At 38.2% G+C, this 16,223-nt stretch overlaps 1 protein-coding gene across 2 annotated transcripts in view; it reads left to right on the top strand.

Annotated features, from left to right (window-relative positions):
- Positions 1-16,223, top strand: part of LIN7A (lin-7 homolog A, crumbs cell polarity complex component) — a 49,399-nt gene that overhangs the window by 10,698 nt on the left and 22,478 nt on the right. For both annotated transcript variants that reach the window (XM_083815207.1, XM_083815208.1), the window contains exon 2: positions 7,596-7,714. In XM_083815207.1, coding sequence (XP_083671333.1) covers positions 7,596-7,714 — 119 coding nt within the window. The remainder of the gene's footprint in view (positions 1-7,595; positions 7,715-16,223) is intronic.

The raw sequence follows: 16,223 nt of genomic DNA, 5'->3' as shown, positions 1-16,223 counted from the left end.
TTGAATCTATATACAGAGAAAAAAAACAAAAGAAATTTTACCCTCCCTTCTCTTTTCTCCATAGCTAATGCAGGGGAAAAAATCACGGCATTCTTTTTTAAGTACTGTGTTAGAAAATATCAGTGTTTTCAGTTCTTCTCTATTCTTTGCATTTTCAGCTTTATTTTTTAACCCTCTCTCTTGAAGGCTAATATGGGAACTTGTTTTCATACTGCTGCTGTGTTGAATGCCTTCTATACAAAAGTAGTGGGTGCTGTCAAATGTAAAGGGCTGGTGTATCTGTAATGTCTTAGTTACTCACAGATGGTAAAATCATCTGGTGGAAATCTTCAAACTCACATTTATGCACCTCGTCACCTGCCTTGCTTTAGAAATAGTAGTGAAACTAATAATTTGGAAGAATAAAAATTACATCACTGTTTTAAAATTGTTCAGTTTTAAGGTTAGATTTATATCCCCATCTTTGAAAATTCTGAGTTGTATTATTGCTCTTCCGGCCTAGAACTAAGCCAGTGAAACTCATCATCTTGAAACAATCTTCAATTACCTGTTAATTCAAGTTTTTCTGTTTCATTATTTATTATTATTCCTTTAAAAAACAGTAGTGGGAATGTGACAGTACCAAGCCACTCTCTCAAAGCATCTAACAATCTCAAACAGTTTGAGGAATGGCTTTACCCTTATACAGTAATGAATAGGCTAAGAAGATCGACCAAGGTGAAGCAAATGCATTTCTCCCAGTTGGCCTTCGTGGTAGTTTAAGGCTATGAAAAATCCCTAGCTGAAGAATGGAAATCACTAGTTAAAACTTAGGAGTTAGAGAGCAGGGAAGATTACTTGGTCATTGTAGACATTGTGAGGTTCAGAGAACATAAAGGAGCATATTTTTTCATTTAAAGGAACCTTTTGAGTGTTCAATTTGAACAAGCTAAGCAGAGTATTCAGGAGCAGCATGCCTGAAATGGCAGTATTTAAGGCAGTATGCCTGCAACAGCAAAAGTGACTGAAATTGCTGAAGAGAACCGTAAGGGTCTTCCGTAGTGCTGAGGATGCTGGACGGAGAGATCTCCACACAGTTTCTGTCTGTATTTTGGATTAAAGGTGACTCTGCTTTCCCTGCAAATAAACTCTGTCCTTTCTATAAGTTATTTTGCAAAACATTTCAGACCTTTACTGTCATATTCAGGTGCTCCTGCCAAAGCTGCTGGGAAGTCTCGTGGTGCTTAGCAGTGCCTTGGGGCGTGCAGCAGCTGGGTCACGGGCTTTACTTCTGGGAGACCAAGTGAAGCTGAGGACTTGTGTGGCTGTGGCGTGTCTGAGGAGCTAGAGCCAGACAAAGCCTGCGTGTAGCACAAACATACAGAAATAGATATACATAGACCCAAACAGAGTCTGATGAGTGGCCACAGAAAATGAACGTGCTAGGTTGGTGCTTGGACTTGATCTTGGAGGTCTTTTCCAACCTGAATGATTCTATGCTTCTGTGACCGAGGCAGTGGAGCAATGTATGTAGGAACCCGTAGGGAAATTTCACCCGTGTCCCAGGGAGCAGTCACATCACATCAGGCAAAATGAGACACACGCAAGTGTGCTCAATCTTATTTCATGGTTGATACATCAAGAAAAAAAAATCAATAAAATCTTTGATTAAGACATTTTTAAAAGCTTTAACTAACATGCATATTGGCCTGCCTGCTGACAACACTGTTCTTGTCAAATGTGGCTGTTCTCAAGTATGGTGTCACCCGGACCACATGGGGGTAAATTTGCTTGAGTCGTTCACAATGTATCTGGATAATAAGAGTGGGCTTCATCATACCATTTAATATGTAGGATGTAGGCATGTACATCTGAGCTAATCATCTATTCTCCCTTTATAGTCAACAAAGAGAACAGGCACTCCCAGAGCATGATTCATCTCATCTAAATTAGGCCAGATGAATTGTAGCCTGAAAGTGACTGTTTTTCTTCATCAAAAGTAGCGACAGTCTAGGGTGAGAAGCTGAGCTGTAGATGTCTGCGTCAGAAGTATGGTGAGTTGAAACCCTCACCACCAGATGAATCATGAGAGCTCTGTTTGGTTGTGCTTTGTTACATTTATTTGTGCTTTCATAGGGATGTTTAACCACAGGAGTATGAAGTGACACTGCAGTAAATCTCTAACTGCTACCCATGTCATCTAAACTTGAGTACGAATGCACTGATATTATTATTCTTGCTGTAATTAATTTGAGCAGACCTCACAGATATACACGATCAAGTGCTGAATAATATTGCTGTATCCTAACAGCTTAGCTTTTTGCTCCCTGCACATCGACTCTGATTTACCATGGTGAAGTACGCCTCTACGCTTACTGATTGCCATGAAATTCTGGGCAAGACAAACACAGCAACTCAAATTGGCAAAAAAGTCTGCTTTCTGCCTCAGTTTTCCTGAACTCTCTAGGTTGGATTAAAAGTATTAAGTTGTTGTATTTCAGGAGAGCACTGTGTCGTTAGCAAGGAACCAAAGAGCTAAATGAAGGGACGTGGGGCAGTCTGCTCTTTGTCGCCAGGGTGGGAATTGTCACGTTATGCAAAGCAGCAACTGACAGCAGAGCTCTGGTAATACAGAAAATTTTCAGAAGATACATGCTGGAAATTTTCTAAAGCCTTGTGCTTTACCGAAGAAGTCACAGAGATAGAGAGTCTGATATAATGCATTAAGGCTACTGGCTATGAATCATGAATGAACTTTGGTAATCACTGTGGAATTCTAATTGCCTGACCATTGATCACCTACTGTCATTTGATGGTATTTGAATAAGTTTGCTAAATATAAGCATCCTACGTAGGCTTTGGAAATGATGATAAAAAATTGACAGAATAACAAAATTTGGGCATATGTTTTCATGAGCTGTAAAGGAACAACTAAACCTTAACAAAAGCATTGGAGGAACAAAAACTGACAATTATAAAGACCTGTTATGTCATGCAAATTCTTCACCCTCAGCCTAATTAAAGGTCTTTGGATACAACGGTATATAGCTTGAAAATTGCCAGGATTATTTTTTTGTTATGCCACAGTGAAGTTAGTGAGTGTATCGAAGGTTTGCTGAGTGTCCTTGCTGTCAATTTGTGAGGTACCAAAGCATGGTGTTTATTCAGCACATTTACTTTTCGTAATAACTGGCATACTAACTCATTGAAGTTCTCCACAGTTAACATGAATGAGGCAGTAGAATGACCTCGAGAATGTGAGAAGTCTGTTTCGTCATGTCGTGTTAACAAACAAGTGATCACCATTTTTTTTGCTTCAGGAGCAACCCAACAATATGATTCTAGAATATTTATCAGAGTACAGAAATACTATGTTTCTGAGTAATTACTGTTTGAACCCAAGCTAGTATTATAGAACATACTATTTTCTGCTTAATTGTCCCTTGAGTCAGAGGATAATATATTTATTTTAAGGACTGCGTACTGACATTTGACGTGCTCACAGAGGAGGAGCATGAGAGGAAGGATGGACGCTGGTAGATACACACCAGTTTCCATATTTTGCATTACAAAGCATGCAAGCACGTTCTTTTTGAAGAATCACTCTGGTATTAGATGGGGAGCATTTAACAAACTAAAATCATTTTCTATGTTTATTCCTAGTAATGTGTAACGTATCTGACTAAATAAAGGTTGGACTAGATGATCTTAGAGGTCTTTTCCAACCTGAATGATTCTATGATTCGGTGAAACTGAAACAAACTTAAAGCCTTCACAAAATATACCAGCGTTAAACCACAGTCTGGACAACTTTCACAGAATGCTGGATCTCATCTGCCCAAAGCTAACAGTCCTGCGGAAGGACCACCAAGTGGAGACCAGCCAGGATTTTTTCTGTAGTGCATGGATTCATAATTATCAAGTCGTAAAAGCTGGATTGCAAAACATTGGAAATAACGTTTACTTTTCAAAACATCCAGCTAATTAAACAGATCAGTCTACGTTGTTTATTGCTTAGCTATGTGAACAAAATCAGCTAGTGAAAACAGTATGTAATGCCAGAACAAAAGCATGAAGAAAAAAGTGATAACTAGGCAGGAAGACCTTTTTATCAGTTGGACTGTGATATATTTCTATATGTTCAGAATTAATTTAGTATTGCATGGAAATGTTCCTCTTGTATCACAGTACCGTATCTTGCTGGTTCTATGTTCTAGTGATACTTCTCTTTCATAATGCCTATATAGTAACCTCCTGCTTCTGTCCCACTAGCATTGCAAATGAAACTTCATTCAAATGAAAACAGAAAGAACACTTGAAATGAGATTTTTTTTTTTCTGAGAGCCATGCTTTTCTTTTGATGAGCACACTTGATAAAATGTGTTCCACCCACAGCCCCCTGCCTTCTCTGTGTTTCACTGATAACGTGACCCACCACACTGAAACGTTATTATTTCCTGAAAGGCTGTAGGCAAGCATCACGATGAGAAGACAAAAAGGGAAGTGAATGTTAAGCAGAATGGGAAAGAAAGGAGTTGTGTGTACGTAGGAGGAAGTAAGAAGAAAGAGGTGAAAAATAATAAGAAAAGAGAATTGGATATAAAAAGAGGGCAAATAAGTGCATATTCCTTTCAAAGTGTACGCATCATGGAATACAGAGGAATAATTCTACCCACATCGTTACTCAAAATTCCTGATAATTTATGAGGGATGTAAATATGGGAAATGAGGATGGATCTCAGTGTCATTACCATCAGCGTAATATTAATATAATGGAGTTCATATTTTATAATGCACTTGTAAGAGTAGGCAAGAAATCATTTTCTGTTGTTTCAAAAATACCTTTGATTAAAGAAAGGACAAATCAGAAATGAAAAGCAAGAGTATTTTATTTACATGAAATTTAACTGTTTTTAACATAATTCCTGGAGTACTTCTTACACCCACACTTTTCATAAATTTGTGCTTTCCACAAGTATGTAAGAAAATGGTAGTTAAGAACAATTACTTGATGGTAACTTTTGCAAGCAAAGCTGATTACATTTGTAATCAAAGGAGGGTTTGGGACAAGAAAAATATCCCAGCAGGTGAATACCAGTACTTCTGAAACATATGGCAGTGATCTATCTGACTTCACCAGGGGTGGATTCCCTGCTATATGCTTTTCCTTCAATGTGACTTTGAAATCTGCCTCATTGCCAGTGGCATCACTTCTTTGAGTAAGCTCTTAACTTCAGTTTTAGCTGGAACTCACCTTGTATAAAGGATCAGCAAAAAGCCTTTGCTGCACTTAAGTTTTTGTGCTTTGAGCAATTTCATTTTTTAAGTGTTCCTTAAGCTTCTCTTTAGGGTTATTACAGGAAGGAAATACAGCCTATTTCCTATCACACCAAGGTCTCGGGGGTCTCAGATGACCCCTTATGAATGACACTGGCTGCTAGCAAATAGTGTGCAGTGGGAAAATGGGAAGATCAGCAAAGTAGAGCAGGTGGTGCTGAGGACCGCGTGCCCGCATCGCATGTGTTGTATGGAGAGGTTATTTCAGACTGGCTGTGGCCCACTGACATGGACTGGATGCCCACTAGCAGTTGAAGCACAGCTTGGAGTAAATGCATGGGCACAGTCTTTGAGCATGGGTTTAGGTTTAGTTTCATCTGAAATTTCATGCGCACCAAGACTGCTCTGCAATGTAAACTGAAGCCGGGTAAGGGGAAACTTCTTAAAGAAACTCTGCAGGCTTTCTGCCATGTTTCCTCTCATATTTAGAGATGTATTTTGACAGAGGTCTGTAAAAGAGCTTAGGAGTTACTTGGCTGTTGAGCTGCTGTGGCATAACTTACCATGCTAACCAGTTGCTTACCTCCTTTGTAAATCACCTTACTTGTAAATTCTTTGAGGCATCATCTTCTCTTTTCCTAGCACTGATGCAGATGGATAATAATTATTGTGTTACAAATGCAAATACATTATTATGGTTTTATTCCCATTACAGCTCATCTACTGTCATCTTTTTTCTATTTCCAGAAAATTTCTCATGTCTTTTATGCCTAAGACATCTGGTCAGTATAGCTCAGCTACAAGCCAAGGATTGTAAGAACTCTTTCAATTAGCATAATCTCCCAGTCACAAACAGTAAAATCCTTGTCATCAGCTGGGAGAATTATGCAAAGATGCATCTAGTCATTGTAGATGTTTTGGAGTAGTGTGGCAGGGGGGAGGGAGCTTATTTCTTTTTAGCGCAGTTAACGCACAGAATTAAGATACTTCAATTATTCATTTATCATTTAGTACTATAAATTCATTTAATTGCTAGGATACAGACCTATTTTTAGTAGAGTAGTGCAGTTCACCAATAGTGGCTCTGGCAGCTATGCAAAATACACCAGAAGATGTGAGTATGACCACACAGTCAAGGCAACAGCATTGCCAGCTTCAGCTATATCTGCAAATGTACAGGATGAGCCTCAAGGTAGCATTAAATGGCACAGGAGGAGAAAACCCTCTATTAAGCTCTACCATTTTGAAGGCTGACTGGGATGTATATTGCTCAGCTCACTCCTCCTAATGAGTCAATGTGTCTCTTTGTTGATTAGGCTAGCCTCCATCAGACAGGCTAGTATTTCTTGTGCTCCTGTGTCCCCAGCCATAAAGGATTGTTGGGCATCTCATGGACAGGGTTTTTTTGTTCGTTTGGTTGTGGTTTTTTTTTTTTGTGTGTGTGGTTTTATTTTTATTTTTTTTTTAATGTATCTTACTAATTAGCGTGTGAATTAGGAACTGGTGTTAAAGATGAAAAATGTTGTGAGTGAGGTTATGGACTGTATTCAGCTGGACCAGAGCCCTGCTCACCACTCTGAATGGCTACTCACTTAAGCCCTCTGGACTGCTAATCAGAAACACCTAGATTTTGCCCTTGACGATACATGGAGGTTTAAGAAGAATTTAGGCCACCAAAAGTGGTATTCCTGCGCTTCTGTATTCTGTTGGTAATAAGGATATTTACATGGCAAATCAGCAAACTTAGCATAGGTCTTTGGAGACTTAGACAAGAGCCTTACTCATATACTCTCATTTACTCTTCATTAGCAGGCTTCTCATTCTTCACTAGCAGACTCTTACTTGTCTCTAGAAGATTTTCTTTATCCATAATTTATATTTAGATTTAAGAGAAGGAAAGATAAAATGCTTTTCTTGCACATTGTTGTTAGAGTGTACTTATATAAGGGCTCAGCCTCATTCTTTCAGACTTTCTGAAAGTAAACCCCAATGTTTCAGTGCTGCTTTCTTGTATGCAGAAAAGTAAGAAATATTTTAGGTCTGCTGCTTTGAACTGTTAGCTTTGTTCCAGAAAAGTTTTGCATTTGAGAATGTAGCATTGTGTGTGTGTTTGTTGTAGAAGTAAATGCACCATTTGTCTATACTTTGGGATTTGGATCTTTGGACTGCAGTGCTGGTGCCTATCTGAGGCTGGTATAACATGAGATTAGTACAATAGTTATTGCTAAAGTGGATTTAAATTCACCATCACTGTGCTCTGTTTAGTCACTTAATTAGTCGCCGTTCCATTTACAACCTCTGTTTATACTGACTTGTGTTCCTTTTCTTTTTCTACTCAGATGTTGCAAGAGCAATTGAGTTACTGGAGAAACTGCAAGAATCTGGAGAAGTACCGGTACACAAGCTACAGTCCCTAAAGAAGGTGCTGCAGAGTGAGTTTTGTACAGCTATCAGAGAGGTATGGAAGTGAGATTTTTAGTTATTTCTCAGAGTAACATTCCTATCCTAAAAATGAAAGTCCACTTGACTTTCAGTGCTGGAGAAGCAGGAGTGCCTTATATATAAGATGATGGATCTGAGATGTGTCTGTAGCTTCCTGTACCGTGCAGGAAGCTGAAGTTACTGAAAAGCAGACACAGAACAGTTGCGTCAGTATCAAGCCTGAGGCAGTTAGCCTTGCTGAGGAGAAAGGGTGATTAACTAGTACTTTAGTATTCTGCTTGTGCTGTTTCAGGGTCTGTGCTAACCTGTACAGCACATGGGGACAAGCCAAGTTGGGTCAGTGCAAGCTTAAATGCCTTTTCTTTGAACTCAGGTGTGAGATATAATCAGAGTGTGGAAGCTAACTGGAGCTAATAGGAATCTTGCATTTGAAGTCAGTGGTCAGGTCCCAGTGGATGTTGCTCCACATGTCAGAAATTTTTGTTAGATTGCTAAGAACTGTGATCATTACACTGCAAGGCATGGTCAGGGTCCTTCCTAAGCTCTGCCCAGCAGTAGATAAATGATTGTTTTCTTCAAGGCAAGATAGAGAAGAAGCACCTCCCTTCCTACACACTTACTATTAGTATCTTTAAAGCAGTTACATTATAAATACTTCTAAAAGAAGTTTCTTAGACAAAAACCATAGATCTTGTGTCACATTTCTTACCTAGTAAACTGAACATTGTTAGCCTGCCTGTCTGAAGCAGCTCTAAATGCCCTGTTGAAGGCAACATCTTTTTTTTTTCCAGAAAATCTGTAAGAAATTGTTTCAGTTTGTCTATCTACTGCCTGGAACCAATCCTCCCACACTGAATCAATGGGAAATCTAATGTTACCTCAATGGCAGCAGGATTAAATTCCTGATAACTAGGCAACAGCAGCACATTGATTGAGTGGACTGCTGGGTGGCTGGAAGGAAGAAAGAGAAGAACAGACATCAGTTTAATAAGCAGAATGCAATCACGCTCTTTGTTTTATGGAATATATTCTTCAATGTGAGAAACAGAGAGAGGTTTCCACTAAAATGAATGGCTGTTGTCAAGGCTTTTTAATGGGAATAGTGTTCAATGACAATAAATAATGTCAGTATGGACCCTGAAAAGCTGATACTCTGACTAGTCCTTTCATTTAACTAACTAAATGCTTCTTTAATTGACCACAGAGCACTGAAAAGTTAGTTTTCTTCAGACAGCAGAGTTTGGCACTCCAATTGTTACAGGAATTTTCAATCTCTGGAGCATCATTAGTTAAATCTTAACAAATTTACGTTCATCTCTGGAAAATATTTGTAACAGAAACAGACACGAAGCTTTTTGGAACGGTTACAGAGCCTAGGAGGTAGGAAAGTGGGCTTAGACAAATGCACTCTCAGTTCAGCGAGCTGAAAGTGGATTTTGACAAAACCATCTCAATAGCATGAAAGGTCTTTATAGAGTGTTGTGTAAAGACAACCTGCAAATGCCAGACAATCTGATTGCTATTAGAGTCTTACGGCCAGGTAATGGCCAATTTGGTAAGCCTGCAGCTAGGTGTTACACAAGAGTTGAGTATGATGAATGAGCAGTTAGGTCATTTTTACCAACTTTGTAAACAAAATCCTTTATTTGTTTTTAAATATTTAGCATATATTACATACATATAGCCTATCTATCTAATACATCACTATTGGAGAACAAAATTGAAGAACAAAAAATCATTAAAGCCATTCAGAATGACATATAAACATATTTTCTTAGAAGAAAATTTTCAATATAAAATGTCCAATAGCAAAACCTTTCATCCAAGAAGGGCAGAGGAATTGACATATATGTATTGGCAATACTTAAGGTTGTTCAAAATGTGGCTCTTCTTTTTAGTTACTTACCTTTGGCAGCCATTTAGACTGTAACTCTTTTTTTCGCCAGTTGAAAAGATGTTGGAAAATTTCAGCAAAATAATTTCTTCAATTTAAAAAATAATAGTTTAAAAGCATGGAGTGTTTTGGCCTTGTTGAATTGTTAGACATCTCCAAGCTCTGCAGGAAGGGCTTGCAGAATATTTGTCTTGTGCCTTGCAATTAATCAGGGATGTCCTTCTTGCATGTCCTTCGTGTGCACTGGAGTTCATGAGAGACTAGTAGCTACTTTATTGAGGAGTGCAGTCTTCCCCAAGCATATTCAAGCCTGAGATAGCAGAGGATAGGCAAAAATTCCCCTGCAAATGCTCCTTCCCATTGTTTATCTTCTCTTAGCCGGAGTGCAAGCTGTGAGAGTGTGGAGACTAGCTTTTTATTCCCTCTCTTAGCCACCTACAAAAAGAAGAGGAGAAGAGTTGTTGAGCATACAAGAGAAAGTATGACAGGAAGTAATGTGAAAAGTTGTGAGGAGCACAGAAGCCTTCCTGGTGAAAGCAGTGCAGTAGGCAGGGTGTCAGCAGTAGGTAGGAGTAATTGAAATGGAATGAGGAGCAGTGGCAGGCTGTGTATTAGTATGCAAATTCTGGAAGAGGCTGCTTATTAAATATATGCTGAGATTCAGATTTGCATTGTGGTGTGTACAGTATATAATGCAAGGTCTGAGCCTAACTTTCTTTCATCAGAAAATCTAATAAAGCAGGTTAAGACAGATGCCTGTAGTCCTATAAATTCCATAATAAGCGAGCTTAGGAAAATAAACATTTTCTTTTCCAGTCTAAGAAATTATGGACACTTAACTATCCAGTGAGTTTGACTGTTAAAGGATGTCCCAAAGAGACTTAATGTTGTACTGAATGCAGATGAAATGATTGAAGATAAATTATAATCCACGCAATATTGATTGGCTGTGACTCGTCCCTCTATAACTAGGAATTATTTAACTGCAGAAACAGTAGGTCACCTTTATGATCAATTAGCCTTTAAAAGTATGAGATACTTTATTAATGATATACATTCCAGTCTAATATGTGGGAATCTATTAAATAGCTCTAATGAATTGTATTTATGGGAACTTATTTGGTAAATCAACCCACAAATTCAAATCCCCAAACTAATATCTCACAGAAATAAAATATTTTTAATGCGTCTGAGTGAATGAAATTTAAATAGAAGTACTTTGGCATTTTTCTAGGATACTATGTCAGGAAATGGTGATTAATGGTTCTCAATTAGCTAAATATAAGTACCAGCAACTGAAATATTCTGTCTGGCACTAGGAAGGAATTCGTATTAGCTCTGGAAATAATGGAAATAACTGAAGTATGTAATGGCCTCAGTATTTCCTTTTTTGTCTGAAGATCCCTAGCTGTACCACATAGTCCAGAAGACAAGGTAACCCAAGTTTGGTCACAGGGAAATTGAATTTTGAAAAAAATTGTAATTGCATTTTAAAATTATTTGTTTCAAAAGCTCTCCAGCTGCATGAAAATTAATTAAGCTTCTATAGCCTTGTCACCCAGCAAAAGATGCATGAATCTCATCTGCTATACTATAAAGTCCTTTCTTCCATGTGTTTTTGCTATTTATTCAGAGTTGTTGCTGTGTTGTATTCTTCTGATTCCTGGGGGATTACTAAAAGAGATGAGCTGCAAGGCACAAAGAGCGAATGCATAACTGAAATACTAAGAAGGTATATTCATGTAGAACAACAACAATAAAAAAAAAAAACAAAACTAGGCAACCTGAATTGATAAAGTGACTTTAATTGTTGTAAGTCAGTGAAAAGGAAGTTAGGTGAACTGTAAAATAAGATGAACTTCTGGTATGGCAATAAACCATGAAGAGAGCTGTAGGCACAGAAGTTAGACTAAACAATTGAGCAAAACACACTAAATCATCAACAAAAAATGTGGCATGCCTTAAGAGATTATGAGAATTTTATTTACTGTTAACACTTGGTAATCAGTACTGAAATGCCAGGAGAGTAATGATACAGGTTGATAAGCCCATGCGTCTCCCTATGAGCTGAAGTTTTCTTTCGGGTTGTTTCTGAAGTTTCTATTTCTGTACGTTCAACTGTAGTGTAACGTTCAGGAGTATCTGGCTTTCCTGCTACCCATCCTTCTCTTCCCTATTTTCATGTCAAGATTAAATCAAATGTATTTCTCTGTGGATATTATTTAAAATAAATCTGACTCATATATACCAATAGTGAAACATTTCTCAATACCAAATATAATCTGTTCAGAAGGCCTTTATAAAATGCTGTGTGGCAGCCAGAAGCACAACAGTAGCCATTATTTTATTCTGTTATCTTATGATTCCCACCAAAATATCAGGTCATTGCACAACAGCACTTTTGTAAGACTGGGTCAATGACAATCATTTCTTAAAAGGAGGAACAGTCAACACAAAATACTCTACTGTGGTGTGTTTTGTATGAAAACAGTCTGTGGAACAGCATGTTGTTTTTGAAGATAGTTCGGTTTCTACTTCGGTAATTTAAAACTTTTATACTTACTATAAAATTATCTTAAGGACAGAGCAGTAAAAATGTAAAGACCACTAGTGACTTCCAGTTAAAACATGGCAGTGGCAGAACTCTGACCCATTTCTGAGGAGGTCTGGATATTCCCCCCCACGCTTACTTCTGAGATATATTTGATTATATTTTATGATATTCAAAACATAGCTTCACTATATGCTAGGTAATACTGTTCTGCAAGCCAAGTTGGCATGATTTTCTTTAACGAATTTCTTTAATTAATGATTGTCATTTTCATGCTTTAGCAATCAGAATGACTGGAATCCCACAATGTGTTACTATCTGGTCATTTTCTCAAGCTGTCTGTGCTTTTTGTAACTAACCCTGATACGTATTTTTGCAAGTATTAAAGAACCAGAAGAAGAGTGCTAGTGGGTGAAGGCAGAGTCTAGCAATACTATCATAGAATCATTAAGGTTGGAAAAGACCTTCAAGATCATCTAGTCCAACTATACCTCTGCCACCAGTATTACCCACTAAACCTTGTCCCTAAGCACCACGTCCAACCTTTCCTTGAACACCCCCAGGGACAGTGACTCCGCCACCTCCCTGGGCAACCTGTGGCAATGCCCGACTGCTCTTTCTGAGGAGAAATTTCTCCTAATTTCCAACCTAAACATCCTATGTTTATCACTTTACTATTTACGACACCCGGAACCCTTGGCTGTTCACTTCAAATAATCCAGTATGCTGGTTTACTCCATTTTAAAGGGCTGTACTAAACGTAACAGTAATGCTGTCAGCTGGACTCAGGCAAAACTCTTCATTCATGCTTTTATTAAAATTATCCATTTAGAATTTTAATGTAGGACTCCAGGAGTCATTGAAAGTCTTTGTTTTGTTGTGTTTCAAGAGATTCCGAGATTGCTTTCTTCAATTTATAACACAATGAATTTCTTCCACCTCCCAAACCTAGCCTCTGAAAGCTGAGTTTCATTGTTTTCTGCCTGATGAATCCCATTCCCAGTAAAAATAGAGGTTCCTTAGGCCAAACTCTTGGCTGGCAGTGAGGGCAGCCCCGGAGTTGAAGTCTTGCCCTCTGTTACTCTTTCTTTTCACTGGGAGATGAGTATTTGCTACAGGAGGAGGAACAGAATTCTTTCAGTCTCTCACCTCCACAGGGCAAGCACAGCTTTAAAAAAATAAGTTTTTAAATAGAAAATGCAACTTCTACACATATACATATATATTGAAAAGACTTACCTCTAGAGATGCTATAATTCACAGCACAGAACTGTGACATAGGTTCAGTATGAAACCTGACATCCAAGGTCCCCTACTGTCACATTTACCCATGCAAATGGTGGTATTAGTCAGGATTAAGCAAAAGTGGTATATTGGACTTACTAATAAGGCAATTAGTAAGCAAAAGGCCAATAGGACAACTCATAGGAGTAAAGCAAGTGAGATTTGTCAGCTCAGATTTGTAACTCAGGTCACAACAGCAGTATAGTTATATTAGCATGATGCCCTATTAGACTGGCTGGGAAGCAAAGTTCTCCTTAGGCTAATCTGATACCTGGTTCTGGTATTACAGATGGCTTACTTAGAATTGCTGCACTGATAATTTGGCAGTAGCATTCATGCAGTAGCAAATAGGGATTTGTCCAAATAGACCAAATTCATTCAGATTTTCACGTGCTTAAACATTAATAGGTTTGTGCTTTTCATTAAAAATAGCATTCCTGGCTGCTAATTGTAAAGTTTCAGTGTTTTACTTTTTTTAAATACTGAGGTAGGTTCTAATGTCAGCTGAACCAGTCCAGTTTACCTTAATTCTGGGGCTGGGTAACATTTGCAAGAATCTTTTGCTGCACCATTGTGTCCTTTTTGCATGACCAGTATCCCAGCAATGAAAAGCCACATAAAATAATGATAAAAATAATTTAAATGCATCCATCCCTGTTTGGAAAGGGTATTATTTAGTTTCATTCAAAGGTGATGGTATGGCAAAATGGTAATGCTTTCATGTTTTGCCAAGTTTTGCTTTCCCTCTGCTGGTTACAAGTGTTATATCTATAATGATGAGTTGAGGAAGAGATTTGTAAACTATGTAAATTAGGGCAGAAAAAAACATCAAGGGCTGACTGTTTTTTGTCACGTCACCATGCTGTATTTAGGCATTTAGAAAGTTCAGCAGTTTGAAAAGCTGAAGTTAGCAGTAAGTACAGAAAATATATTTTTATATAAAATTACCCCACTGTGTTCAAATATGTGCTTTTTTTTAAACTATGAATGTAACCAGAAATTACACAAATTTTGAAAAACAATGAAGTTGCAATTACCACTTTGCCATAAGTGATTGAAGCTTTACTCAGTTGCTTGCAAGCCCTGGATGGCATGAATGAGAACTTTTGGAATGATTACCTTGTCACTCAGCAGATGGCCTTCATTAATGGCAATTATATGAATTTGCCAGGCAGCCCAAGCATTATCTGAGAGAAGGCATTATTAAGTCTCTATGCAATTACTAAGTCCCTATGAGTTCCATGACTTCACTGCAGGAGATTTAAAACAGCTGCTGTTGTCACTTTTTCTTTTAGCTGCCTAGAGCTAAGTACATTGATTTCACAGATGTAGTACCCCAGAATATGGGGCCATACCATATCACTAATCTTTAATCAGTGCTTTCTCCCATTGGCTTTGATTAAAGATCAATTTTCCGAGTCAGCTGATGGCTGTATACCTACTTGCATTTGCACTCTGCTTGTTTAGTTGTGCTTTTCATAAAAGTGTAATATTTGAGTGCAACAAGAGTCCTGCAATAGATAAAATCAAAGCAATGACATATCTTGTCCATGTTCCAGTTTATCTGGGTTGCTGGTTCATGTTTACTAAACCTTTTAGATGAGTGGTGCTGATGAGTGGTTCTTAGTACCATACAGAGCTGTGGTCATATGTCTTGCAGAAGGTCACTCTCATGGCTTGATGGCGATGCATCTCGGCATCTTCTTTGTTTTCTTCGCATTGTCATTTTAGTTTATTTTTGCAGTATCGAATTTCATTACATAACGCTCTTAGAGATAAACAGTGTAGCCTCTGCTGCAGTTCCTCTCAAGCCTGCTTCTTCCTCTTGAGAGAAATCAGCAGCTAGGTGAACTACCGAGGAATATTTATGCTGACAGTTTGTTGGAAGCCCCTGTAGCATCTGCATAAGCTCTCATTTCTGCCTTGATGGAGCCTCAGCATCCCCCCGCTTCTACTTAACAGAAGTTGTTGATGAGACTCATGAGAAATGCTCCTCAATCTCCATTTTTCAATATGCCTTCAGAAAAGAAAAGATATTATAAAACTATTTGAAAACTCCATTTAGGTACATTTTTGTTAGTATTTAAAACAAGAAGCATCAGCAGTTTCCTTCATTCTCCTTGTCTTCTCAGCTCAACAGGAACATTTGAGATAAAGTTGCACAAGTGGTTCCCGTTATGTCATCTTTTATCCGGGTGCTGATTTTGACAAGGATTTGCTAAAGCCCTTAATTTTGGGAATATGGCTATTGCATACTGCGGACCCAACAGCATATGCAAACCTATGAATAAAGCGAAGGAAATGAGTGTTTAGTGTTGCTTGGCATGTTTTTGAGCTCAAAAGTAACTGCTAGTGAGGTCTAAAAGAGAGATTTAAATGATGACCCATCACTTCCAAGTAGCCTTATGGGAATTATCTAATGACACACGTTATTTCTTTTGATCCCAGTGCAGTAGAAGTAGAAGCAGCAAAAAAGACTTCCACGACAGTAGTTTTCTAAAGTTCAGTGACTGTCAAGCTTACAACTTCAAAGACACATATAGCATTGTCTTCAAAGGTGCCGGATCATAGCTGTCCCAGACTTTGAGCCAGTACAGAACAGTGTGTAAGGGACATAAAATAAACTAAATGACCCAACCATATTTTTATTGCTTCTAGTATTTCCTGTTTGTATATGAAAGTCCATTTTTCATTATTCTTAAGAGGATGCCAAGCAACTTCCTATTGACTTCACAGTGTCAGAGTGGCATTTTCAGACAGAACTGATGTTGGAAGGAAAGAGAGAGGGCACGGAGA

This window comes from Anser anser, assembly GCF_964211835.1.
Source record: "Anser anser genome assembly, chromosome: 1".
Classification (NCBI taxonomy): Eukaryota; Metazoa; Chordata; class Aves; order Anseriformes; family Anatidae; genus Anser; species Anser anser.
Note: the sequence above shows the minus strand (reverse complement) of the source record. Positions and strands in the feature narration are given on the sequence as shown.